The sequence below is a fragment of the Lutjanus erythropterus genome, chromosome 8 (genome assembly GCF_056507025.1).
Source record: "Lutjanus erythropterus isolate fLutEry1 chromosome 8, fLutEry1.hap2, whole genome shotgun sequence".
In the NCBI taxonomy this organism is placed as follows: Eukaryota; Metazoa; Chordata; class Actinopteri; order Lutjaniformes; family Lutjanidae; genus Lutjanus; species Lutjanus erythropterus.
This window is the reverse complement of record NC_139324.1, coordinates 9,951,087-9,978,420: the sequence shown is the minus strand read 5'-3', so window position 1 is coordinate 9,978,420 and position 27,334 is coordinate 9,951,087. Positions and strand designations below refer to the sequence as shown.

General features: G+C 37.5%; 1 protein-coding gene across 2 annotated transcripts; it reads right to left on the bottom strand.

The window, feature by feature from the left end:
* Positions 1-271: 271 nt before the first annotated feature.
* On the bottom strand, positions 272-27,276 carry LOC146322478 (solute carrier family 35 member F5-like). 2 transcript variants are annotated; one of them, XM_084724467.1, is made up of 16 exons: positions 27,118-27,276; positions 25,348-25,458; positions 24,820-24,961; positions 23,035-23,184; positions 20,997-21,059; positions 20,673-20,754; positions 19,053-19,246; positions 15,811-15,892; positions 15,565-15,652; positions 13,876-13,940; positions 13,621-13,725; positions 11,804-11,963; positions 11,492-11,582; positions 10,129-10,283; positions 5,809-5,909; positions 272-2,910 (listed from the first exon to the last, which is right to left on the bottom strand). In XM_084724467.1, the coding sequence occupies exons 3-15, from the start codon at positions 24,952-24,954 to the stop codon at positions 5,828-5,830; spliced, it is 1,452 nt and encodes a 483-aa protein (XP_084580593.1). In that variant the 5' UTR covers positions 24,955-24,961; positions 25,348-25,458; positions 27,118-27,276; the 3' UTR covers positions 272-2,910; positions 5,809-5,827. The 2 variants fall into 2 exon arrangements, with proteins under 2 accessions (XP_084580593.1, XP_084580594.1); XM_084724468.1 differs by having other exon boundaries at positions 19,053-19,243.
* Between the last annotated feature and the right edge of the window lie 58 nt (positions 27,277-27,334).

The window sequence follows — 27,334 nt, the reverse complement described above, 5'->3', positions numbered from 1 at the left end:
TTCTTTATAAATTTATTTTAAAAAAAAATCTAATTTCATGAGTTGAAAACTGCTCAAAATGCCATCTACAGTCATTTACTGAATATTCTGTCTGATGATTGTGCTAGCAAATCACAGGAATCAGTACAACAGACTTGTTCATGACTATATGACAGCAAACATGCATCAAATCAAAGAAGAAATTCTGCTGTTCTGACACATCTCACCAACATTTACAATGTCTCTTTAAAAGAAATACAGTCCTGCAGAGGTATGCCATTCAACGCAGAGATTTAAAAAGATATATTTTAATAGTGCAGTGTAAGTATGAAAACAGACTTGCAAAATAAATGGATAAATCAAGAGCTGTGGTTGATAAAAGGGAAGTTACTGTTGCAGTCTTTTTCTTGGCTGCCTTTTAGATTTTATACCATCTTCATTAATGACACTTAAAAGACACAGAAATTGCTCTCAGACATGAAAATCAAGACAAAGAACCTGAGAAAGAAAAAAAGATAATCTCATTAAAATCAGATATAGATTCCACAAGCACCGTTCATAAAAGGTAAAAAAAAAAAAAGAAGAAGAAGAAGAAGAAGAAGAATTTTCTTTTGAAAACTAACTAAACAGCACATGAAAAATTACCACTTTGTAAACTAATCATCCTAAAATATCTTTCACACTTGAAACTGTGACATAGAATGGACTGATTGGCAATAATGAACATGAACAAGACAAGTTAATATCTGTCACTTAAAGTGCTCAACCCATTCATTTACCCTAACAGGCCGGTTATCACTTCCTTCACTTCATATAACCTCTCCATGGCGAGTGCAGTAGAAACACTCCATACAGATGCGTACACAAACCTGACATTTAACAGGATGAGCAGAATAACATTGGCATTTCACCTTCACTTGTAGTGTTAACATCCTGGAATACATGACAGACACTGAGGCTGCTAAAAGAACTGCTCTTTTCTCATCACACGAAAATCACAAACACAGTAAATAAATCATTTTTTTGCATAAGAAAAAAGGGATCATGTACAACAGTCTAATCAGCTGCAAGTAAAAGAGAATTTGGCAGTAATCCTTTACAATGACACATAAAATAAAATGATACACAATCTCAGAACAGGAATCTGTAGTGGTCATATGAATTTCACAAACAAAATATCAACGCTCTGTTAATGTGTCATTGTGTACAGTATTTACACTCATTTTGAAAAGGAAACTGCTTATACAAGCAGACAACCATTATTGCAGCAAGGCATTTTGTAGCTTATAGCAGAAGGCTTAATATCAGTTCATATTCAAACACAAAGATTATGTCACTATCACAGTTTGTCTTCATGATCCAGCACTGTCAGATGTACAGCAGGGAACAAAGAAAACTGCTGACGTGAAGCGAGTGATGCTTTCTTGTTCAGCTGTAGTGTGATTTCATTTTTCCTTCATATACGGCTTACAAAAGAAAATTATACCAAGGAGGATTAGAGCCACATTAAAATTGTATTTGAGTTTAATCAGAAATTTGAGCTTAAAGTCAGCATTCTAAAATTAAACTCAGAATTCTGACTATATTATCATAAATTCTGATTAGAGAATTTAGTAAAATCTGTGACACTACACCCAGAATTCTGTCAGAATTCCAAGTTTAATCTCAGAATTCTGACTTTATTCTACAACACTTTGATCATAATTCAAAGTAGGCAGACGCTGCAGAATTATGGCAGAATTCCGAGTTTAAGATAAGAGATGAGGTCAGTAGAGTTTAATCTTGGAATTCGGAAAATAAAGTCAGAATTCCAAGATTAAACTCAGAATTGTCAGAATATAAATTAGCCGGAAGTCTCGCACTACAGAATTCTGGCAGAACTCTGAGTTTAATCTCAGAGTTTCCAGTCAAAATTCTGGGAATAAAGTCAGAAGTCTGACTTAAATCTTTAGAGACTTTAATGTCATATTTCTGGGAATAAAATCAAAATTCTGACTTTAAACTGTGTGTCCCTAATCCTCTTCCATACAATTAAGACTGGTCCAAGATGAAAAAAAAAAACAGCACAAAAAAGGAGGACATTTTTAGCTGCAAGATATTAAAAAGTCAAATTCTATCAGGACAGAGTTAGTATCACCTGGAGGTCTAAAAGAAGTGGAAAATATCTCACGCACAGAGGTCACTCTGAGTGGTTCTGTCATTACCCAAGCTGCCAAGGCTGGAAACGTGAACCCATCAGTGTACTGCGCCAGATGGCACTGCAGATCCAGATGTTGAAATTAGTGACGGTGCTGCAGTACAGTATAAAACTCAAGGAGCAAAGTGTGTATGGGAAAACAGGCTTACTCTGTCAAAGGAAGCCAATTCAAAAACAAACTTATTACGTACGTCTGACAGATGGTCATTTGTGAAAACACACTGTGTCTGCTTCACACACACACACGCGCGCGCGCACACACACACACACACACACACACACACACACACACACAAACAAACAAGCAGCAAGGCTTCAAAAGGCCTACAGACAAACACAACAATGTCCGTCCTAATGAAATGATGTGAACTCTGAACTCACTGATTTCAGTTTTTTTTAAAGAAACACACACAGTGACTCTGCTCTGTTAGTGTTATAATCAGTTCAACACGTACCGTTTCATTTGGTCACGTGACACTATAGTAATCACTGATAATGTCCAGCACCTTGAGCACCATTAAGGTTCTTTTTACACTGAAAACATTTAAAAAAAGAAGTAAAAACAGAATCCCAGTCTGTGATGACTGAAATGTGAAAATAAAAATGAACTTGTAGAAATGGATGCATCGTCTCAACACTGTAGAAAATAAATAGATTTAATATGAGGCACTGGGGTAGTTCAATGTCTCTGAAAGCTTCCAGATTGTCTGCTCGGCGAGATCCATATTCACCACCTTAAGAGACAGATAAAAAAAAAGTAGTGAGACAAAAATCATATAAACTATATTGTGGACATAAACATAGATATGCACAGATATATATATAGGTACACATTCTGCATTGCTACTACACATCGACATGAATCAAAATCGATGCAGCAGAACCAGAAATTGTCATTTTTATTCCATCTTTTCCCTGTCAAAAGCTGGTGGCTACATTACCCACAATGCAACCACAATGCAACCTGGCCGCTGACAGTTCAGCCAGAGATTCACCTGTGTTATGCTACTATTATGACAAGTGGTGTGCTCACTTCTCTCTGCTGGCAGATTTTATCAGCTGTAGGTACTGAAAGCTAATGCTAACGTTAAAATGATGAGGTGACTTATTAATGTTTTGTTTTAAAATGAGATGTCTTTTAACTATCAGTTGGAGATGGTGCCTAAAAAAAAAGAACGAAAGATAAGATATCTAATTGTGATTATTTTAGCCAATATTGCAACTTAAATTTGATTTGCAACATTAGATGGAATGATACGTTTTTACACCGTTATTCTGATTTTCATTTGAAAACACATTACAATGATTATGATGTGATTTTTGTTGGGGTCTGTACCAAACAAAGATGTTTTCTTAATTTGGTAGAATATGATGTGTAGGCCAAGACTAGGGATTGGAAATTTTGTGGATTTTCCTTATTTGATAGTTGAAAATGTAAACAAGCTATTAATAGTTAGTAACAGACAGATCCTGTTTTTTTCCCCTATTTTTTTTCTCTTTTTTTCAGTTTAAGTTCTTATTCAACAAATGCCTCCACAGGATAAAACAATCAGAGTCAAATGAGTCACATTTACTGCCTTTTCTACTGATGAATCCATTTTTAATCAGTTAAATTAACATTACATCCCTAACTGGACATGTCTGCAGCAAGACAATATTAAATTTGAAATGTTATTTTAGCAAACATTGCACCACAAATTTTGCACCTGTGATTTCAAAACTTCAGTAGGCCATGTTGGGATTTGGATAAAAGTTTGATTATTTGTTCAGCCCCAGTAGGACACTTGCTTCAATGCAGACGGAGACACAGTCGTGCGCACACATACACTTGCTCAAACATTTGCTCCTCCATTAGACGCTACGCATTCAGCAGACAAGCTTAAGTCTGTCCTAAATTGCACTGTTTTCATTCCCCGCTAACGCCTCTATTAGAAACCACATGCTGTGTTCAAAATCTCTCTCTGCTCTGCCGCCAATTACTTTGCAGACTTGGGAGTCAGATGAGGAAAGCTTGACTAAACCTATGAACAGTGAAGCAATGCAGCGACTTCACTAAGACGCAGACTTGGTGAAGTGGGTGGCCAACCTCTGATCTAAAATATTTACATGATGATCGTCCTGCCCTGCTTGTCTTGTGTCCCTCTTACTCACCACCGTGTCCAAACACAGAGGAGTGTTAGACAAATACTGACAGATGTTCAATGAGAAACAACTGACTGAAAGCAGAGAGGATGTTATTATTCAAGCCGCATTAATTGATTTTTTTTTTTTTGCCATTTGGACGCAGCGCAACAAACTGAAAGAAAAACACTGATATATGATAACCTTATAAAGTTGTTCTGGTGAATGTGTAAACAATTGCGTATCGACTATAAAGCTGCAACTAATGATTAATTTTTACAATTAACTGAATAATCTTCTAGTAAATACAATATCAAAATGTTGTGAAAATGCTCATCACAATTTCTCAGAGCCGAAAGTGATGTCTTTAAATTGGTTAAGTTGGTTAATAAAAAAAAAGTATCTCTGGGTTAAGAGTATCTTTGGGTTGCAGACAAAACAAGACATTTGAGGTTGTCATCTTGGGCTTTGGGAAACAGTGATCGACATTTTCCACCATTTTTTAAACTTTTTGTTAGACCAAACAACTAATTGATTAATCGAGAAAATAACCAACATATTAATCTATAATGAAAAGAGTGATTACTTACAGCCCTAGCTGGAATCAGCAAATCTTTGACATTTTCGTTTGAATAATGACTGAAACAATTAAGCAAATTATCAAAATAGATGGTAAATAATTTTCTTGCAATCGACTAATCAATTAAAGGGGAAATCTGCAACATATTATTGGAATTTATCATAAAATAAACATGATATGCCGTCAGAAATTAAGGAAACATGCTCACAAATACAGCTGCAGTGTCCTCCTTTGAAATGTCTATTAAGAGCCAAAATAACTGTACTGGTTTGTCTGTTTCATGTTAATTAGAGTTAAAATTAATGTTCAATGAATGAGTTTGTGTCTGTTTCTGAGTTGTAAGACATCATTTAGAATCTTTTAGAAGGAGCAGATGTTTTTAACAGTTAAACTGAACAATATGTTAATGGAGTCTGGCAGACAGTGACTGAACTAAAACTCCAGAGTGTGTATTTTCAGAGCAGCAGGCTCTTGCTTTCAGGATAACAGGCTTTACTTTACACTGACAGACAACTCACAGTCATAAACAGATAAATAGATTTTTATCATTTAAAGTGACGGGATCATCCTCACTATTTATTGTCAATTTACAATGTTCAATGCTCATCTCTGTTTTTGGTCTCTACCATCTCCTGAGGGAAACATCTCACTATGTACCTGCTAAATTCTTCACTATGTTTATCAGATAGTCACTAACTTTGAACTTTGATATTTGCTGGTAGGCAGGTAAGGTTCAGTGAGTTTTTAGGCTTTTTTTTTCTGAAAACAGTTGCAACAGATATCAGTTTTAGATATTTCTGCCAAAGGTCAAGACCCAGCTGATTTATGTATCACCACATTTACACAAACACTAACATGCACATAAACACACACACACCAGTCACAAACAACACACAGGTCAAAGCCAGGAAGGGTTGAGTGAATCATTTACTTTGTGTTTGCCTGCTGGATCACGAACAGAAGCTTTCTTCACCGGGGGAGACGGTGTGTAGTGGAATAAGGCTTTCGCACTGCTCGCTGTCTTCTGGCAGTCTGTGGGCAGACAGAGCAGGGTGTCAATCATCATCACAGTCATCATCTTGACAACCATCATTATTATAATCATCCCTCAGCAAATGGGAACAAGAATTCACAGAAGAATGAAGAGCATAACTGCCTCAGAGAGGATAGTCAGTCAAGCATGTACATCTGATTACGGATTTAACTTAGCGAGGCTGTGAGCTACAAATTGAGTCTATTGTCCTTGTGAGAATGTCAGAGAAGAAAAGACTCTTAAGTGTGTGTCAGAGTTGAGGTCAATTCATTTTTAATAGGCCACACGCCACAATACACTGACAACAACTCACTTTCTATTTCAAAACTTTAACTTTTTAAAAAGCAGGGCTGGAAAAAAAAAACATTTCAGAGATTTTTTCACTTCTTGCACAGGCCTGAGTGTAAATTAACTTAGCTTGGTCCCAGATGTGTGTGTGTTCGTACTGAAGAAACTTCCATTAGCTTTTAACAATTGGAACTCATGGAAGCAGCATTTTCACCCATTAAGCATGCATGTCTGTTTACACTCTTTTTGCAGTTGCGTCACAAATGCCATAGTAACCATTTTTGCTGCTATTGAGGCACTGGATGTGACTAACACCCTGTGTGAAGGAAGAGAGAGACCTGGAAATGACTGCTGTGATGAAGAGAGAGTCATGTGATTAGTCAAATAAGAGAGACTCACCTCCACAGTGTCTAGTGGTTATACATGTGTCAGGCAAGTCAACTTTACTTGTTCAGCCTAATAATATATTAGGTCTTTAATAAACAATGAAATTAAAACTGCAGAGACTTTTATCTTGGTTGTGATCAAAAACCCTTTCGAGAGAACGCTTCATTGCCCTTATGTTTTGTGAAGAAGCTACACTACCCTCACCTTCTACTGAGGATGCAAGCAGGGACACCCTTGTAACTCCTTTAGATCATGTGCAACATTATTTTATTTATCAGCAGTGGTTGACAAAGTACTCAACTCCAGTACTTGAGTTAAAGTATAGTTACTCCTGGTCAAAAATTACTCAACTACAAGTTAAAATTAAATATTCAAAAGTACAAATTACAAAGTACATTTTCTAATACCAATACATGCTGTATTGTTTTCATGATGCATTTACAGAACCTTGTAACTCCCTGAAACCATCTGATGATGCACTGACCTGCTTGTAGAACCACTCTGCTACACAAAGCTTATAGAAACACCTATAAAAACTTCAGCATAGAAATACAATCAAAAACAAAAAGGACAGTTATTGTCATTTTCTGACATAACTGTATTAAAATCACATCATAAAATTAGATTGACGATAACTGTAAGGATTTCTCCAAGTCTGTTAAATAACTGAGATTTCTTTTTGTCCTCAGAGGCAGTATATATACATGAATTATGCTGTATTTTTCACCCCAATAAAAACAATCCAACTTTAAAAGCTACCTGGAATAATGAATAATTATAATAACATCTTGAGATTTAAATGTGTCTTTCTCCTGCCATCACCATTACCCCTTTTTGTTTGAATGAAAGAGGGAGAGCTTGCTTGTTCTTGTTACAGAGAGCACCTGGACGATGTATTTCCACTTTTACATCAATCCCATTTGAGAGGAGCTACTGTGATTGGTTTCCTTTTGTGAGGAACACAGCATGTGGCCAATCGCATTTTAGAAAAGAAAAAAAACAACAACAGCTGATTTCAAAGCTCTGCTTAGCCCAAAAGTAACGAGCAACAACAACCTTCCTAGAAATGTTGTGGAGTCAAAAGTACAATATTTGTCTTCGAAATGTAGTGGAGTGAAAGGCATAAGTTTCCAAAAAAAAAAATACTACTAATAATAAGTAAAGTACAGATACTCAAAAAATGTACTAAAGTACAGTATTCAAGTAAATGTACTTACGTTACTGTCCATTACTGATTATCAGGTGCCATTGTACTTTTTATTATCATTTGCAATATTACTTCATCATTTGTGATATTACTTTCATATCAGCTGCAATTGTACTTAATTATCATATTCAATATTACTTTCATTATTTGATGTAACAGTACTGACATTATCAGGTGCCATTGTACCTTTTATTATCATATGCAATATTACTTTCTTAGTGCAATAGTACTTTTCATTTTAATGTACAAAATTAGTTTTATTATCATATGCAAAATTATTTTAATTATTAGCATTGTGCTGTAATTTTAGGAGCAAACTGGCACAAGAAGATCGTTTGGCATTAATAAGGTTCTGTCTGATCTTATCTTAGTATGTTGGTATACTGGCAACTTTTTTAAAAGAAGAAACTTAAACCAATTTTTCTGCTAATTTTGGATGACCAGTGTCCACACATGTGGCCTTTGTTACTGATAAATGTGCCCTGTATGCCTGAGGAGGTTGTATGGACAGCCTGATGAGTTATTAGGACCATTTTTTGACATGATTTAAAGAAGTTAAATTAGGCTCAGTTAATCCATCCTACTGTAGGTGTTAGGAGGAGCGGGCAGCCACTGTGGAGCGCTCGGGGAGGAGCTCCCGTTCTAAGCCAGTGCCTTGGTCAAGGCCGCTGACAAGGAAAGGAAACACTTGGGCTTTACAGTAGCCTCATTTTGTAAGCACCCCTGATGTCCACTGGCTTCAACGCATTTCTGCTGCAGCTCCAATATTAATTGCAAGCATTTCAGAAACAGAACGCCTTCAAGCGGTCTGTTCAGCAGCAACATTTCCAATTCTGTTTTGAGTTGTTTTGCTGATATTTTTGGTGTTTTACAAGCATAATGAATACATGTTTGCAGCTCATTAGATGTGGTAAAAGATGCTTTTTGGCTGGCCTGAGTTAAATTACTGTACTACTGCATGCCGTCTTGTAAAACGTCTCTGTACCTGCCTCAATTTCTCTTTTTTCCTTCTTTCTTCTTCTCTCTCATCAACTCAGTAACATACTACACAATCGAGAAGTTTTTTTTGTTCTGTATGTGTGTTGAAAAAAGTCTGAAACAAACTAGAACTATCACCTCACCTCGCAGTTTTATGCCTCCGCCAGCCAGTCTCTGAAGACTTACATAATATGTAGCATGTAGTGAAGACACTGAAGGAATTTAATGAAAGTGTATGTTTTCATTTTTGGCGAAATGGATGTTATCAGTATATTTACATGCATGATTCCAGTGAACCACTTCATCACTTTATCTTATTAGATATTTGGGTGAATTTTTAAGTTATTTCGTGACCTTTGACTAGCAAATTCTAATCAACTCATCCTTGAGTCCAAGTGTAAGTTTGTACAAAATACAAATAAACTCCCTCCAGGCATATTTGAGATAACATGTTCAGAGGAACTGGACGGAGGAACAACCTGAAAACATAACTAACAGAACTCCAGCAACGGCTCTTGCCAGCGTGAGGCATTATAAAATGCATTAATAAATTTGAATCTTAATTGTCATAAAGTACAGCCATTTACATGCTTACAAGCAAACTTAAACTGAAAAAGCAGACCTGGCGAGAGCAGAAACCAGAAATTACTGCATTTAAAAGCTTTTTCTGTGAACATATAATGAATGACATTAATTCTGTGTAAATAAAAGTGGTTTTAAAGCCTCACAGGTCTAGTTACATGTAGTTGAACATTTCATTCAAATTCTTCTTCCACTTATTCTACATTTACTTCTCTCAAAAAGGAAAACAATCTGTGAAATTCCTGTTTTGGGTAAACTATTGTCATTATTATTATTATTATAAACTAATTGATAGTTAGAGTAAAGGGCCACTATTTATGTGTGCGATTGTGTAGTTTAAAATTTTTTCCCAATAAATATTGAAAGCAACTGAAAACCCTTCAGCTACTGTTTGATTTTCCAACAATTTAGCTCTAAATGTATTTAGATAATAGAGTCTCAGATTGCAGTTGTTGGAGTGTCAATAATCAATCAAAAGGCAAAAGATTTCAAAATTCTCCCTGCTGTTGAAACCTCGCCAAAAAATAAAGGTGATTCAGTTTTCTCTCCAGTGGATTTACGTGCTGTCGCTCAAACAGGTGTGATGGTCTGCAAATGGTTTTTCAAATACTGAAACAAATCGCTGCTTGAAAGGGAAGAAATCAATTTGAAAACTAACTGTGTGCTTGAAAAATGACAAATGAAATACAGAACAGCTGTGTATCCAGTTTCTGAACTGTCTGTCACAAAGTGTTCGGTCACCTGTAATCCCTCTGTTAGAATCAAACGGTGTGTACCTGTGAATGCGATGTTTCCTGCAGATGAAGACGTATAATCTCCTCAGCCCCACCAGGACGGGGTCCCAGTTGTTGTAGTGGCAAAGGAGCGTGGCGATGAAGAATGAGAGGAAGACAGGGACGGCCCCGGCAAAAAACAGCCACGAGAAACGGACCTACGCACACACATGTGGAGGAGAGTAACTAGTTACAACTACAGTTCTTAGTGGAGTTCAGACTGTTTCATTCATTTGCTAAAATTCAAATTCGACAATTCATTCAAGCCCTAATTCCGTAAATAATTCCTCACATGACAACATTTACTAGAGTTCATTATTTTTTTGGTGTGATACAATATGACAAACTCCGTACACAGTATACACCAGGGCAGGAATTTCACAGCGGCCATGGCCATTTTCTCTCTCAGCCACAGTGGCCTAGATACCCAAAAGCAAATAAAATTAAAAAGACGTTCATGTTGAATTAGGTGACACTGAACAAAAATGAATAAAAAGGCCAGTAGATGTTTTGGTGGGTGGCAGTAAACCTCCACCTGCCTCCAGTTTGTGCACGAAGAAGAAGAAGAGGCTGTGATCACTGTTTCCAGCAAGGGCACAACGGCAATTCTTAATTTAAGTCAGCATTACCCTGTCAACATTCACACACTACGCAAGTGAGAACATTGTGTGCAAAGTGTACTACATGACAGTGTACTCATGGAAGTATCCAAATTAAGACACAGTGAGTGTGCTCAGGACGAGCACTGTCTCTCTATAGTAGCCCACTACTGCCAATGTGATGACAAAAAAATACATCCTGTAAGTCATTATGATGAGAAAGATCCTCCCTTTTTATCTCAAAATAATGACATATCCAAAAATAGTGAGAAAATAATGATTTAGTGCCTATTTTGAGAATATTCCTCATTATTTTGAGATACTAACTCCTTGACTATCAAATACTATTTAGTATGACCTTGTTATATAGGCTGACCTCCAGTATCCCTGCACTTTGCATTAGCAAATTAAGAAATTCATTATTTTATTTGATGGCCCTACTGCTCTGGCATTTGGCCTCAAAAAATTGACAACACCAAAGGTCAAGTGACCCTGCCCCTAAAATGATGAAACTCCAGGCCTGGTATACACATTTGACCACTGTGCAAATCGGTGTAAACACATAACAACTTGCATTTATTCATTAACATTTCCAGACAACATAAACAAGCAGAAATTTCTGCCTGCATCAACCAAACTTTTCATTTTGTAATCTGCTCTAGTTTTTTTCTCTTCAAAGTGGTGTCTTGCTGATGCCAAACAAACATTATCTTGAATCTTCTTTCAAACTCTGACTGATTGTGGAGTGCCTGCGGTGGGAAACTTACCTTCTGCATGCAAATATCTGCCATAATAGAGAGCGGGATGGTGAGGCTCAGTGCCAGAGTCCCGATTAGAGATGATGTGAGGAAGCAGCCCCTGTGGAGAGAAAGCAGCATCACCAGTCACTGCATTAAAACATTCTGGAAACACTGTATATAATTCAAACTGAAGACCTTTTAGAGGAGTTCAATTTAACTCATCAGGGAGTGAGTTTCAGAGTTAAAAAAAAACTATGAAAATGACTTTATACAAAATGTAAATTGTGATGACTTCATGCTAGGATTGTGACCTGAATAAGTTATGGGTCAGGTGCTCACCAGAGCCAGAGGAACTCTGAGAGAACGGTTCCAATGAGGCCGTTAATGAGGATGTATGTCCACACCAGCTGGCTGGGAAGCTCAAAGGCCTCGAAGCCCGTGTAGTGGAGCAGGAGGAAGCCGGGCCACAGCAGCAGCAGGTTGAACAGACCCACAAACCCTGAGAGACACACAGAAGCTCCTGCTCAGACGGCTCTAAAAACACCTTCTGTCTGCCGTGGTGGCGACAACTTCATGGAACAAAAATTGTTAGACTGTGCAGGGGTCAAGGCGTTTCAGTACACAGACAGAGTGCAAACATTACCATGAATATTGTTATATAGACTGAAATAACTGCAACAACTGGTACACAATCAAGGTCATTATAATTAACTAAAACTAGGTGTGAAAAAACATTTTAGTTCAATCAAAACTAAACAGTAGAAAGAAATGACAACTAACTGAAACAAAACTGTGCGCTTAGAAAACAAACTAAAATACAATTTTAAAAAAATACAGGGAATGTTGTTACTTTTAATCTTTGTCAATCTGTTCAAATTTGTCAACACAACAACCATGATGAGGCACTGGTGGATATCCTTATTGAGACTGAGTGTTGTGTTTGTATTGTAATTAAAGTTGAATACTGAAACTCTGGTGCCTTTACAACCAGTACCTACTGAATGCAGATCACGGTGCCTCATATCGGTGCCACACACCGGAGGTGTCAACTGAATAGTTTCCCTCTGATGTGATTTGATGTGACATTACTGCAACACTATGGTTCAGGTAGCAGGCTGCCTACTGTCAGCTAGTTACCGTAAACACAGTTAAAATGGTATAAAGTGTGGCTGAATTTCACTCAAAAGGATTCCAACATAACAAATACTTAAAAATGACTGTGTGTAGAGGTGGGAAGCATCTGTTGGTATACACTTGTAAGCTGAGGGATGCACCGTGCTCGACTGCTTGTGTGAGTGCTGCAGAGATGGGCACTTGTGTGACCCCACATCAAACATTTCAGCAGCAGTGTGGGTGCATAGATATAAAACACTGGAAGCAATGTGTCTGATTACAGCGCTGATGATGATGACAGCAGCTCTTCCTCAGGTCAGCAACTGTGCTCATATTTCTGCAAAAGAATTGCTGAAGTTGGTAGAATACCAACTCAACATTTATTTTGCTGTTACTACTACTGTAACTGTTATTTAGTGTTAAATTTGTGTAGTTAGGTTTTATTATGTGAATTTGTTATGTAAGTTCTGATACATTGAAGTATACTTTAAATGACATTGACAGTTAATATATTGTTCAACTTTAAATTTGCCTTATCAATGAAAAAAGCTGCACTTTAATATCATCAACAATCACTTAGTGCTTCTTTGTTTAAGTGTTTAAGGCACCATTTAAGCACCAGTATTTTTAAAGGTTCATTCTAGCACTGGTTTCAGAAAAAACCCAAGTGATACCCAACCCAAATTGTAATACCTACTCCAAACTTCTTAAATCTTGTCCCTGACAAAGACACGATATATCCTAACAATGAAACTAACTGAAACTAAAACTAAATATTAGATAATCAAGCGCCATTTCCTGTCATTTCATGTTCCATACCACAAATCAATAAATAATTGATTAATCAAGAAAATAATCAACAGAGTAATCTGTGATTAACTGTTATTTGCCCCACTAAACATTTTTAAACAATACGAACTAACATGAAATGTGGGTACCCACTCTGGAAATTAACTGAAACTAAACTGAATTGAAAACAAAAAGAAAAACTAAAAGAAAAATAGAAAACTATAACAACTCTGGTATACAGAGCATTTACTTACCAAAGAACATGGGAATGTCAAGCTTATCCTCCCGATCCACTCGTCTCTTGATCATTACAATGTAGACAGCGTACAGCATCGCCCCAGCCAGCGACCACAAAGAACCTTCATGAAAATTTAAAAGTCAATTACATTTGGGGAAAGAAGCTTTCAAACTGTATTAATTCAACACTATTGGGGAAGAGAGTAAAGTACAATTTCACTTCACAATAGTGATATGAAAGAGTGACAGATACTCGCTGTCTCCATGGTTACCTATGAGGCCTTTCTCATCAGGGTTGTCCATGCTGGAGAAACTGACGAGGGCAACACCTCCCATGCTGAATAAGAGAGATACTAAATGAACTGGCTGATTCAAATTCACAAGGACGAGCGAACGGGAGAATTTCAAGACTTTCATTTCAAAATGGGATTTAACTCATTGTAAAGACCCCATTCCAGCCCATTATCCCATGAAATAACATCCAAATTGTACAATTTTGCACATCATGCTTCATGTCAGTTGTCTGTTCTTTATATATGTTTTATTTCCAACAAATCTAAAGTAGACATTAGTAAACTTCAGTATAGGCTCAAGCAATATCAAGGTATTTAGGCATAAAATCCCAACAGTATTTTTTTAAAAATACTATCAAAAATACAGACGCTCCTATTTTTGTTGAACTGATAGAGACATGCTGTATTGAGGGGATGTATAGTTGTGTGCAGCATACGCCACCAGCTGAGATGAGAAATATGCAGTCTGGGGAATTTAAATTTACAAGACCACACCAAGAACAATAACTATAAATACATCATTTAAAAATAATACTAACCCAGACATTTCATAGGAATTTCAAAATAAAGGCACATCTCAAAGATGATGATATAGATTGATATCTTCACTTTACATCGATCATATTGGCTCGTTGAACATTGAATCAATGTATCAATCCAGGTCAGTGTATCGTTACACCCCAACTCTCAGAGCAATTTTATGAACTATAGAAACAATGACAGCCAATCAAAATCCATCCAGTTTCACAGGGTATAGCCAGCATCTTATTACACAATAAAAGACAACGTTTCTCTCGTAAGTGTTGGATTCTCCAAACTCTCCTCATCTTTTCAGAATTTCATGAACCCATATCCTTCTGGTTCTCTTGCTCTCTTGCAGGTTGTGCTGAGCCCCACAATTTACAGAATGTTACGGTTCTTCGTTATTGTTCTTGGTTTGAATGGCACTTTTCACTGACTGTTAGTGAGCAGCATGTAATCAGTTCACTGTATTTATCAGTGATGCCACAATAGGCAAAGGCCAAGAGGGTTATTAAATGAGATATACTGGGTTCAAAGTTTACATATCTCTCTGAGGACAATGAATATTCACAAAAAAAATTAAAATGATTGGAATAAGGAAAAAGAAACATTTACAGTTCCTGCAGTAAAGACAGCATTATATCATTTTGATTCTGTCATAAACTTACATTTCACTGTGCAATCCTGTGTTGAAAAATTACAACAAACAAACCTTGATACCTTCAAACTATATTGCATAATCACAGTAGCTGTTTTCTGTTTATACTGCTTGGTTGATTATCATATCATACTGTAGAAGAAAATTACTTTGAGAAAATTAGACTGTCTGGGTCAGACTCTGATCAGTATTATGAGCTTAAACACATAGCCGCAGTACTCGGAGGAGAAAATCCTACCGCGGCACGCTGGGAGGAATGATCTACACTGTGTTCATTATAATCAACTTCAATTTCAACAACTGAACATTTCCCCAAAGTGGAAGTGGAATTTTAGAGAACAGAAACAGAGACATAATGCATGGACACACATTAGGCAGACACAATTAAACAACACACTTCCATTCATGCAAATATATGAGCTGGGTGCTGAAACCTCCCAACATGCCCTTCTCAACTCAACAGCCAACACACTTTCGTCAGACCTTACCTCAGAGCCACAGCTAACAGTTTGGACAAGGTGAAACGGTCACTGCTGTTGCTGGGAAATATGGCTGCTAAGATGAGTGTAAACAGGCCTGAAGAGGGACAAGAGAAAGAATGAGAGCAGTCAAAGTAGTGGGTACACTTCTCTGCAGGTTATTAAAGGATGGCTAACACTACCTAACTTGGACACATTTTCACATTTTCCTTTAAAACAGTTCAGGAACTACAGTCTTAAAAGAGACAGACCCACCTGAGGTGGATGACAGAATGTTGACAATAGCAACCTGCGTGTCAGACAGGGCCTCCTGATAGGACAGGTTAGCCAGGAACCACTGGAAGAGAAACGGAGGCAGTGATGAGACATTTTCTACCAGTAATGGAAAAAATGACACTGGGCACAGCTCTATAATGTCGCATCTGCAACACGGTTTTTCTCCGTCCTCCACATGGCTTCATACCCCGCCAACAACATTTCAGAAGCTGTGCGATTTTGACTTGCTCAGGTTTTGTTCATTTGCTAAATACTGTTATAGAGCATGTCTGTGTGCCAGATATTGCGAGTAGCGTGCTGGCAAATCTCACGAGCGTATTTTGCTGAGACAGAGACATATCAAACAAAGTTCATTTTCTCCTGATTTGACTTCCCTTATCGTTATCATTTTGGTGTCAGAATGTTTAGAAGATATGTGGAAAAATGGGTGAAATATTCAGTTATAATCTGTGCTAATGTTCACTTCTCTCATGGATGACAGCAACTGATACGGGTATTTTGCTCCTGCATCATGCTTCTGTCTCTTTCTGAATAAAAACAACCAGCCTAATTTGACTGGCTACTAATTTATTTGACTAAATACTTGCCAGCTCCAGCGCATAAAATTAAAAAAACATATTGCTTTTGATCTATGGGGAGCCTGAATCATAAGGCCAGTCAGGTGAGCAATTATGCTAAGTCTTTGCTGATCAAAATTCGACATCATTACATAGAAAAAAAAACACAGGTTGATGAGCGTCCTTTCAGTCTTCCTCCTTCAAAGTGGAAGAACAACTCTACCGAGTGGCTGGAGGAGACATATCCTGACATATACATTTACCTTAGTGAACATATTTTTAACGTTGACACTTTTTAAGGCACTGTTTTGCTGTTTTAGTCGTCTATCCATTGTGGCATTATGGTAAACTAATTACACAACAGCGCTTGATTTCACCCAAAAGGGGGCGTGATCATGGCTGCACTCATCCAGTGTTTTGAATAGACTCAGGACCTGCTCCACGGTTGGTCAGTGGAGAAACCCATGTGACATAGATACAGGAAATGACTTTAAAGTTTGCCTACTCACTGTTGCTTGTTTGCATGGGGACATGTACTGAATAGTGTAGAACATTTTGTTGTTTTTTTGCTGCCTTTTCTGTCTCTATGTCATCTTGCTTTCTTTTGTCTGTAAATTTTAGTAATCATCTCATTGGATTCCAAACATCTGGCCAAGGAGCTGCAGCTGAAAGGTAGCCAGCTTGCTAACACCGGTACATTTATAGAAATGCTGATTGATGCGTGCTGTCCATGATTGTTGTGAGATTAAGACCAATAAAGTCACTCTCAGTCTTACCTTATACAGGTTTAAAGAGGGCTCAGACATGCCCCTGTGTTTTAAGGGTCATCTGTCCACTACTACCTCCATCTACTAACTATTAGAAGCTGTACAAAGTAACCGAAACAGTTCAATAACAGCACATAACCTCATAAACTTTAATGTAACCCATCTCTGACACAGTAGCATTAAAACACTTAACACATCATCTGTTTCTGGGTTACTTCGATATCCACCCTTAATGCTGCAGAACTGAAGTTAATCCATCAAAATTATATGTTATAAATAATATACAGCATGATTTGCAGGGATAAAAAAAAGCTGAATATCATGTATAATAACATCTATTATTACAACGTAAAGTCATTTTCCTGTCATTTTTAAAACTTGGAGTATAATAAATCCAAAACTTTTTAAAGTCTTGAAGGGATCACATTTAAACCTACATCAAACACACTGCTTTAATATTTCCCAGAAGTTTTTTATTGTGCTCAGGGAGGATGAATTACAAATTAAAAGCAGTTCATCACTTGAGAGGCTTCGTGATTAATGACTTGCAGTTTTGGTGGTCATAAAGCATCACTTTCCGCTAAATACATAATTCATTTATGTCAAAAGTACTCTTGTTTTCTAAAAAAAAAAAAAAATACCAGCAAAACACTTAAGCTGCCACCTGATTAGCAAATAACACAGAAGGAATCAAGTGTGTGACTGTGTGTGTTATTAATTATGCTTTATAAGAAGCTCTTATAAGCTCTTTTAGTTTCGTTTTTGGTCCATCAGCTCCTGAGGGAAATATCTGGCACTTAAGTTGAAAAATGTTCCCCTATGTTCACCGCTGTTTAGAGCCGTTTTTGAGAGGAGAGAGGAGCTGCAGACTTAGGCAGACTCTAATTCTCTGCATGTTAATCACTTTGAGGGACCCCTGTCACATTGTTTTCACATTGTCATTTGATACTTCATAATTATAAGGTTACATTCACTGCATTTTGATGAGAAACATCTTATGTAATCAAAATATCCACAGTATGAGGATGAATTTTAAATCCTAGAGGAGAGGTTTTTACTAAAAGCTCCTTCAGGTTTCTTCCTGCACAATCCCTGCTATGTCAGTTTGATGCTAATAAAATTCTACATTCTAACAAATTCAAAACTGTGATTGTTAACCATGTTAAACACAGTACCTTTAAACCAACATTCACCCACATTTTTCATATTAACATTGTATATGTGTACTTTACCTTGCGGTTAGACAGCCTTTTCTAACGGGAAACCGCCATTATATGAGCCAAACATTACTTAGTTCAGAGCAACCAGATTCTTTAACAAAAGAGTAATTTTACCTCATGGAACAGGGGAGTCGCTGGGCTACAACTGCGTCTGTTAGTTTGAGGGTGTTGTGTGACCTCAGTGACTCTGAACTAATCTTTTGAAACCCAGAAGTCACACAATAACACAAACAAACTAACCGATTGAGGCAGCAATAGAACAGCAACTGTTGTGTTCTGACATAAAATTATTGTTTTTGTCAAAGGAGTCTGGTTGGTTGGGAAAGAGCAATATTTGGCTGTAAAAAAAAAAAACACAGGTTCCCCGTTTGAAAAGGCTGTCTGATGGCAAGGTAAAGCAGTGACATGTAGTGTACATGCTTACACCTACAACTGATATTGATTTCTTTAGGTAGCTAAAATATGTTTCACTGCTGACGCTGTCCACAGCTGTACATTGCTTTGCTTCCTACACCGGCACTTCTCTCTGCTTCTCCAAACTGATGACCACCATCTACTGTAGGTAATGGTCTTACTATGGATAAGTCCAGATGTCATGTATTATTCATAAGATCATATCAATACTTTGATACAGAATTTAATATGAAAAGCTGATATTCCTGCTGACTTTTACTCACCACAAAGCAGAAGAAGAAGCTGATTTTGGCCACATCAGTGATCGTCAGCTTGCCCACTGTGCGCAACATGGCCTCATGGTCCTTGGCGGCTGGGTAGGACATGCGGGACAGTTTGGCCTCCAGGGCCTGGGTGGAGGGCAGCTGACGCACCTCCATGATATTACTAAAACGCACCCGCTGCTTTTTGGAAGCTGCTGAGGTACAAATGAAAAGAGGAGTGAACTGACGGATGCAGGGGAACAAACAGCTTTTATTTAAATGCACAAACAAAGAAAATGTGATGTCAGTTCAAGACTCAATGTTTATTTGCACACTACTATTCATTTTCTTTTATTACAAATAATATCACTCCTATCAAGAGCTAATGCAAGATGAAGTCATTTTGAACCAAGGTGATAAAATATGAGTGCTTGAAAATACAAACACAACAGACAACCTAATAAACTGCCTCAGATCCTCTACCGTGTGACTTTAGACTCTGGAGGTACACGATCTTTCAGCCAGCTCGAGAAATTGAGGTCAGTTACAGCTTTGAACAGCCTCAATAAAAGTGTGGAAAAACCAAAAGAATAATTAGATTTTTTCACTGCTCTGGAAAATAGAGCAAAGACAAAGGGGAGCGAAACCCTTTGTGCATAATTTGGTTTTATTATAACTGTATTTTGGTATGTGGAAGAGGAGATGAGAGAAAAGAAAAAACTGAGTTTGAGGGTCACCTAAAAGTTTTATATTCGATTTCTTTCATATTGACTCTTAACAAGGATTTTAGTTATTTTCACAGCTCACCAATGCACTCTGTTGTTGACCATGAGGTTATCAATCACATATCATTGAAAAACTTGAACTTTTACAGCTCAGATCGTTGAAGTGTGGTTGTATGAGGTACTTATTATAAATGAGTGTGTTACCTCCAGTAGATGGAGGTCAGCGCATGAGTACCAGCACAGAGAAGCAAAATGTGTTTTAGCCACTGTAAAAAAAAAAATTGTGTCCGTTTAAGAGTGCACAATATTTAGAATGTTTTCAATAGTTTACCTTGTGGTCAGACAGCCTTTTCAGATGGAAAGGCTGCTGTATTATGAGTGAAATATTGCTCTCTCCAAAACAACTCCAAAAGGAAATCCATAATTTCACATGAGTTGCTGGTCTGCCACTGTCTTGATCTGTCAGTTTGTTTGTGTCACTGTGTGACTTTGGTGTTTTAAAAGCTTAGTTCCGATTCACGAAAGCCACACAATAACACAAACAAACTAACAGATCGAGGCAGCGGTAGACCAGCAACTTCCATGTTCTGCGATGCAAAATTACTGATTTTGCCCACGGAGTCTGGTGGCTTTGGAGAGACAGAAATTACATAGCAGAAATTTCCTGTTAGAACTAACAGCAAAGTAAAGCAGAAAAAATATTCTAAATATAGTGTATAAATCAACTGATGTTTTTTGGGTGGCTTGAATAGTTTCCTACACTGGTACTCCTGCTGCCTCTCCAAGCTGGGGTTGTGCCAACCACCATCTACTGTAGGTAATACTCTTACACTTACACAATACTTCATACAACCCCACTTCAAATAAATCCAAGCTTCATGGGGTTTTTTTTAAATATGGACAATGGTGTACTCACAAGAATCACAGTCTCCGATTAAACAATTTGAATGTTCAGCAGGTACGTCCTGGAACTTCACTGGAACATACAGTGGTTCACTCTGCACAACAGAGACAGACAGAGAGTCATGCACAGTTGGTAAACCAAGCCCAAAATTTAATTTTGTGTAAGATGTCATGGTCTAAGCTTCGTCGGTGTTTGCACAGTTGGGTATCTACTACTGCCAACACCGGCAAATGGCAAAAAAAAAACTTTTAAAAAACTGCCTCAACATTTGAGGCAGTTATTTGGAGCAGAAAACAGAATAAGAGTCAGAATTTTCTCTGAAATTAACCTACGTACCAAACGGTTGTTCACAGTGGTGTCAGTGGTGCAGGGTGCAAAGTAAGCCTCTGCGTCAGCAAACTGCAAAAAGACATAATTCAAACCATCAAGTTACAGACAAAACCAAGAGTTCTGATTCAGAATCAAAATCAGGTTGTTAAGGTTATCAAGTAGGTTTTCAAACAGGGAATGTGTTGGTGTATGTTGGTGCATAACAACAAACAATAATACTAGAAAACAGATAAATATGAAAGCAAGTACTGCAAGTCAAGAAGCATAAATGGAAAACAGAAAATTGACGATTAATATGATATGGCATTTTGAGGAGGAGGAAGAAGGAAGAGGAAGATGACATCATGCCTTTACAAAACAATTAGTGTTATTGTTTGGTTTAAATTTATTTTAGGTTGCCAACTTTACATCTGGTCAGGGACTATGAATGAAAACTAGCCTTTTTGCTTACTCCAGAATTTTGACAGTAATGTTTATTAAGAAGAGAACACAAAACATAAGAAATAAATACATAAAATAACTTTAAAAGTAACTGCCCACACCATAATTCATATATAACTTCTTTAATTAAAAAAATGCATCTGAAATCACGAGTCTCCAAATCCACACAGGATAATGTCTGAGAATTCATTAGCAAGTTTATTCTGCATCACCCACACAACCTCAGGGATCAACTGGACGTCATGATCTTGTTGAGCTACCTGCCAACTGAGAAACCACAACAAGCTCCTGTGAGTTCTGGCACCATGACTGAGGCAACCACCAGGGCTGCATGTGAAGGCAGATTTCAAACTAGTGTCAAAAATTTCATTTTCAAGATGAAATTCTTGTGCACTTCATCTATACAATATAGAGATGTCTGTAATTTATTTTCGCAAGATTGTTCCCTCCAGAGGTGAGATCCATTAATTCAACCTTTAAAGATGCTTCTGTTTCCACTGACTAGAGTTCAATACATTTTTAAAACTTCAAAAAAGTTTTAAAAATACAATTCTGAAATTCTCCACACTACATCTAGCAAGGCAGACAATTTTGTCATGTATTTTCATGAACACTGGACCTACATTTTGGTGAAAGCTGCAAAGTGGCAGCATGTACGACTGATTTGTTAGGAATTTTCAAAGTCTGAAACTTTAGTAAACTGCTGCATTGCCACCATCAGGACTATTAGCCCACAATGTCAGTTGAGGATTTTTGGCAGGAGGCTGGAACTATGTGCAAAGTGTGGTTTATTTTCATGCATGGGAAAGCAGATTTCCTCAAAGGAAGAAGATGAAGATGGAGACCGAGTAGGAGAAGAGAGAAGAAGACGACGACAAAGAATTAGAAGAAGATAAAGACGAACACTGTGAAAATGAAAAAACTGAGAAAGCTCAAAATTTCAAGGCAACCTACTTCAATAAATATTTCAGTTTTGAGCCCACTAAAACTCTTAAAGCTTTGAAAAAGTTTTGCAAACTAATAATGTTTTGTTTCAGAATCCCTTGAAAATTTGTATTTGAAAAACTGTTGAATAAACTCATTGAAGTGAAAGTGAGTAAAGGTAGATAATTTAATATTTTTAGTTGCAACCCTCTAATTTTCAAGCACCCAAATAATGAAAAATCAGGTTCAAAACTCACTATGAACCATTTCTGAAATACAATTTTTGGAGGATTCGAGTTTGTCTAAAGGAGAAAAGTAAATTATGTCAACAAAACATTATAGTTTGGCAAAACTTTATTTGATTTATTTCTTAGAACTTGATTATATGTATGTTCTTGAAATTATGAGTTTTCTCAACTCACAACAAGATGTAGAAAAAACATACACTTTGACCATAATGCAATATATTCAGACTCTCTGCAGCAGCGACTGAATTGCAATGGGGCTATGAAAAGATAACCAGTGTGTTTTGACAATTAAAAATCCATCATTTCTATACTTTCTGCTTCTGCTGCAGGGGCTGTGAGATGCACAGTTGGAAATGTGTGGAGAAAACAGACCATTTAAAACATTTAAACACACTGCCCCCATGTGGTGAGAGTGCGGTCTGACTACTTACAAATGCAGAGTGCCGGCGTTTCAGAGTGCCAGTGCACTGCTGCCTCCAGGGCCGCCACAGCAGGAAACCCAGCAAATAGAGCACAAACATGGAGGTCTTGGTGAATGTGCTGAAGAAGGGTTTGTTGTACTCCTGTCGCTTGAAAATGTACTGCGGGAGGAATCAACAGGAGAAAGCTGTTAGAAAAACAGTTTTTATTGGTCTAACTAAAATGTGTTGCAGGCTGGAAAGCCTACACTTTCACGCTTTCAGGTACCAGGTCTGTGCTCAAAATGTAACATGTTTACCCTCAGTTTCGCCTGTCAGGCACACCTGTTTATTGTGTTTTGCATTTCAAGTTTGTCAAGCTGAATACAGTTGTTCCTGAGAGCACAGAAGGAGAGCATCAAATATTTACTCAATATGTGACACTTGATACTTTCACTCCATTACATTTCAGAGGGATTCATTGCACTTTTGACTCCGGTCCATGTACCCGATGGCTGTAGTTGCTGTTTGTATCTTTGTTTAGTTATTCCTTTAGTTTACTAAGAGAGGCTGCATGTCCGCTTCTCTCCTTTTCTACCTACTACCTGTCACTTTTATTCCTCTAATCCAGCTGTCTCTTATGTGGTACCACGGCCAGAAGAAATCAGCTGCCATCCATTTATGAAGTTTATGTTTGACACTGTAAAATTGTTTTAACTATCTAGCAGTACAATTAGTAATAAGAGGACTTACATGTTGACACATTAATAATTTGCTGTCAAAATGACTTAGCCCTTTATTACTTATATTAGTAAATTTGCTTAACCTTTCCAACTCCGCAGGGATGTCCACTTTCAGAGACTGTAGTGGGCTCAAGTGAAGATACTGCTAGAGTGCAGATACTGGTATCACATGAAACTAGACCTAAGGAATCTGTTGGTGCCAACTATGTCAGGCAAGATTATCACAAAGGGGTCCAAATAACACTACAAAGTTCAATTTTGGGCGTTGTGTCCTCTGGGCAAAAGTAGACCATCCAGATTGTTACCAGCATTGACTTAGCCAGCATCTGTGACAGTATGGAGGTGTGTTAGTGGCTAACTGTCACATCTGTGAAGGCCCCACTAATGCTGAAAGGTACATACAAGTTTTGGAGCAACAGCAGCAGACGTCCCTGCTTACTTCAGCAAGACAATGCCACAACATAATCTTTAAGGGTTACAGCAGCGTGCCTTCATAGTAAAAGAGTTCAGGTACTAGACTGACCTGCATTATGAAGTGCAAAATACAACACTTTCAAAACTTAAACAATTAGTCTCCTCAGTTCCCAAATACTTACTGAGGGTTGTTAAAAGAAAGGGTGCTGTATCACAGTGGTAAACATGACCCTGTCCTAACTTTTTTGGAGCATGTTGGAGGCATCAAATTCAGAATAAGTGTATATATATTTTTAAAAAAGTTAGTCTGAACATGATTTTAATTGCGTTTTACATAATGTTACAAGTCTTTTAGAATCAAGGTTGTAAAATCACATTTAATGGAGCAGCAGCATCGATACTAGATGAGGATTTGCATAATTTATCGATCATTTGTTGGGAGAGAGAAAGGCAAACTTATGTCATACATCAGGGCACAACACAATAAAACGCAAACAAATTTATCACATTCACACAACTGCTGGCTGATCTCAAAGCATTTCAATGCACTCTACTGAGCACATCTGCGTCCTCTCTCCTCATTCGATTACAGTCGTGTCATCTTGTGTTGAAGCCAACCAGCAGGTGTGGGAAAACTGAATGACAGTGACAAAGTCCTTACCGATGTTAGCTCAGAGGAGGCTACCCAGATGACATCCACCAGCAGGAGTATCACTACGCCCAGGGCCATCCGCCTTCGCTGGGCTGCAGAGCTACCCTGAGAGCTCATCCGGTTCATGATGAATACCCACTCCATCAGTACACTTGAAAGAGATGCATGGATGAACAAGAACACGTTAAACGATACATTTGTAAACTGTCTCACTATGAAGCCAGCATTTATAAATCATGATTTAACCAATGAGGTTTCTATGAAGGTGACATGCTGAGCACAGAGTTATAGATTATAAGAAAGTACCGCAAAAAGTACCACAACCAGGGAGCTGTGTCTCACATCTTACTCAAAGTGGAGATATCAAATATTATGCACAAGCTGTGAAAAACTCCTGAAGGCCACACTTGATCTCAGTAAGTCAATGGTACAATACTTTACATCAGAGGCAAAGGCAAAGTAAGAATAATAAAGAAGAAGAAGAATAGCCAAGCATAGATTAAAGTAACTCTACACTCTTGACATGGCAATACACACCTGTTTACCAGCAATATTTACACTCTGAATGTTCTTCTCGGATGCTGGCTCAGATTCACTGTTTAACACAGTGAGTCAAAACGAACCAGATGAGTCGCAGTTAACAAAAAACTGCCACAAAGAGAAAGCAAAAGACAGTAACGTTATTATGTACTCTCAATTTTTTAAAACCAACAACTAAGTCTATAATGTCACAGCCTGAAGCAGTGATACAATTTAACTACATACATTTACTTTGAGGTACTTGCACTTTACTTGAGTAACTATTTTCAGTCAACCAAACTAGACCTACAAACCGTATCACATGCAGAGGGAAGTGTGTGTCTGCTCATGGAAGAAAAGTTACAGCCCAGCTGAGGAGCATTGTGTTATTTGTTTACATCCCATGCTGTCACACATACGAGCTCGTCCATGAGTAGATGCACGCTTCCTTCTGTGCAGTGATATGGTTGGCAGATTGCAGAAAGAAAGAACAGCAGCAACACTCAACACACAAACAAATGATGATCTTACAGAATATGATGCATTGCTGAAAATTAAACTGGCCAACAGTATATAAAGTAATTCAAATTTGATTCATTAAAGTTCATTCAAAAGCTTGCCAAATATACCTTCACTTTTGGACAGTGTTTTGCCCAAGGAGTCCAATTAAATACTTTAACATCTGTCCTATCAGATATTATTATAGTCGGCTATATCAGCTATTTTCATTAGCAGAATGATAAGTAATAACTCAAACTTCCCATTATCTGCATCGATATATATATCATGCATTCCTAATATGAATCCAAAAACGTAATAGTAAAACACATACAGGAATAGATTTATATCACAATGAGTACTTTTACTACACTTTATTTATACTTACTTTGCTGATAATTCTTATGTACTTTTAGGGGTTTGAATACAGGACTTCCACCTGTAGCGGAGTATTTTCACAGCGTGGTACTATAGAAATACTTTTCCTTAAGGATCTGATTACCTCTTCCACCAATTGTAACAGCAAACCATGTCCATGTTGTGGTTTGTCTTTGTTTTTTTGTTGATTGTCTTTGTTTTGTGATGTGATGTGAATTTTCCTTTCAAGTGTTGCAGAGCAGGAACCTGCTGTAAACCAGTTTTATCCGAGTCAGGCCTGTTAATTGCAAATGATTTACTATGTTATTTTTAACCCTTTCCTGTATAATAATAAATAAATTAAATGAAATTGTAAGTGGAAACGCTACTGCTCTACTACGTGGCATTAAACGGCTAAAGCAGCCAAACACGGATATAAAAGTAAGTTAAGCTAGACTTTCCTGAGTGTCAACAGAGAGTTTGGAAGTAAGTGCCAGCTAGCTAAATGTCAGCTGTGGGTGGTGCATAGTGCACTACTTGCTGTAACATAGAGCAGGAACAATACTGTGGAGTTAGCTTAGTTAACAGTTCATTTTCAATTTGGAAAGGTGTAACGTTAGCTAACTATGTGTGTGGTCACATGAGCAACCCATGAAAGCTAGCGAAACAGCTGGCCAGCTAGCTACTTTACAAACGCTAGCTAAATACTTTCAGACTGGAAGTGAACATGTAATCCTACATGGTATGTTTTAATGTAAGGATAGCTCTAGTTTGTTGACAGGAGCTGGTTCAGGTCAAGCTAATGCGTATAGCTAACGTCAGCAAATTTACCCTGTTTATTAATATTAGATCAAGCTACCTAACATTGACGAGCTAGTCGCTAAAAAGCTTGCTTGATTAAGTGACTGAATACCATTAAAGTCGTCTTTTTACCTGAATGTGAGAAGAAGTCATTTAGTTTGCGCCATCATTTACTTGTCTTCTCATATGCTGCTGAAATATCGACAAAATCACAGCTTTTACGCTGAAATTATTGACAGCCCAATGGTTGTAAACATTAGCACACCCTCCCCTCTTCGTTATCAGGTGACATCACTTATGTGGCGCAGAGAATTCTGGGATGTGAAGTGTTACAGAGGCAAAGGGTTAA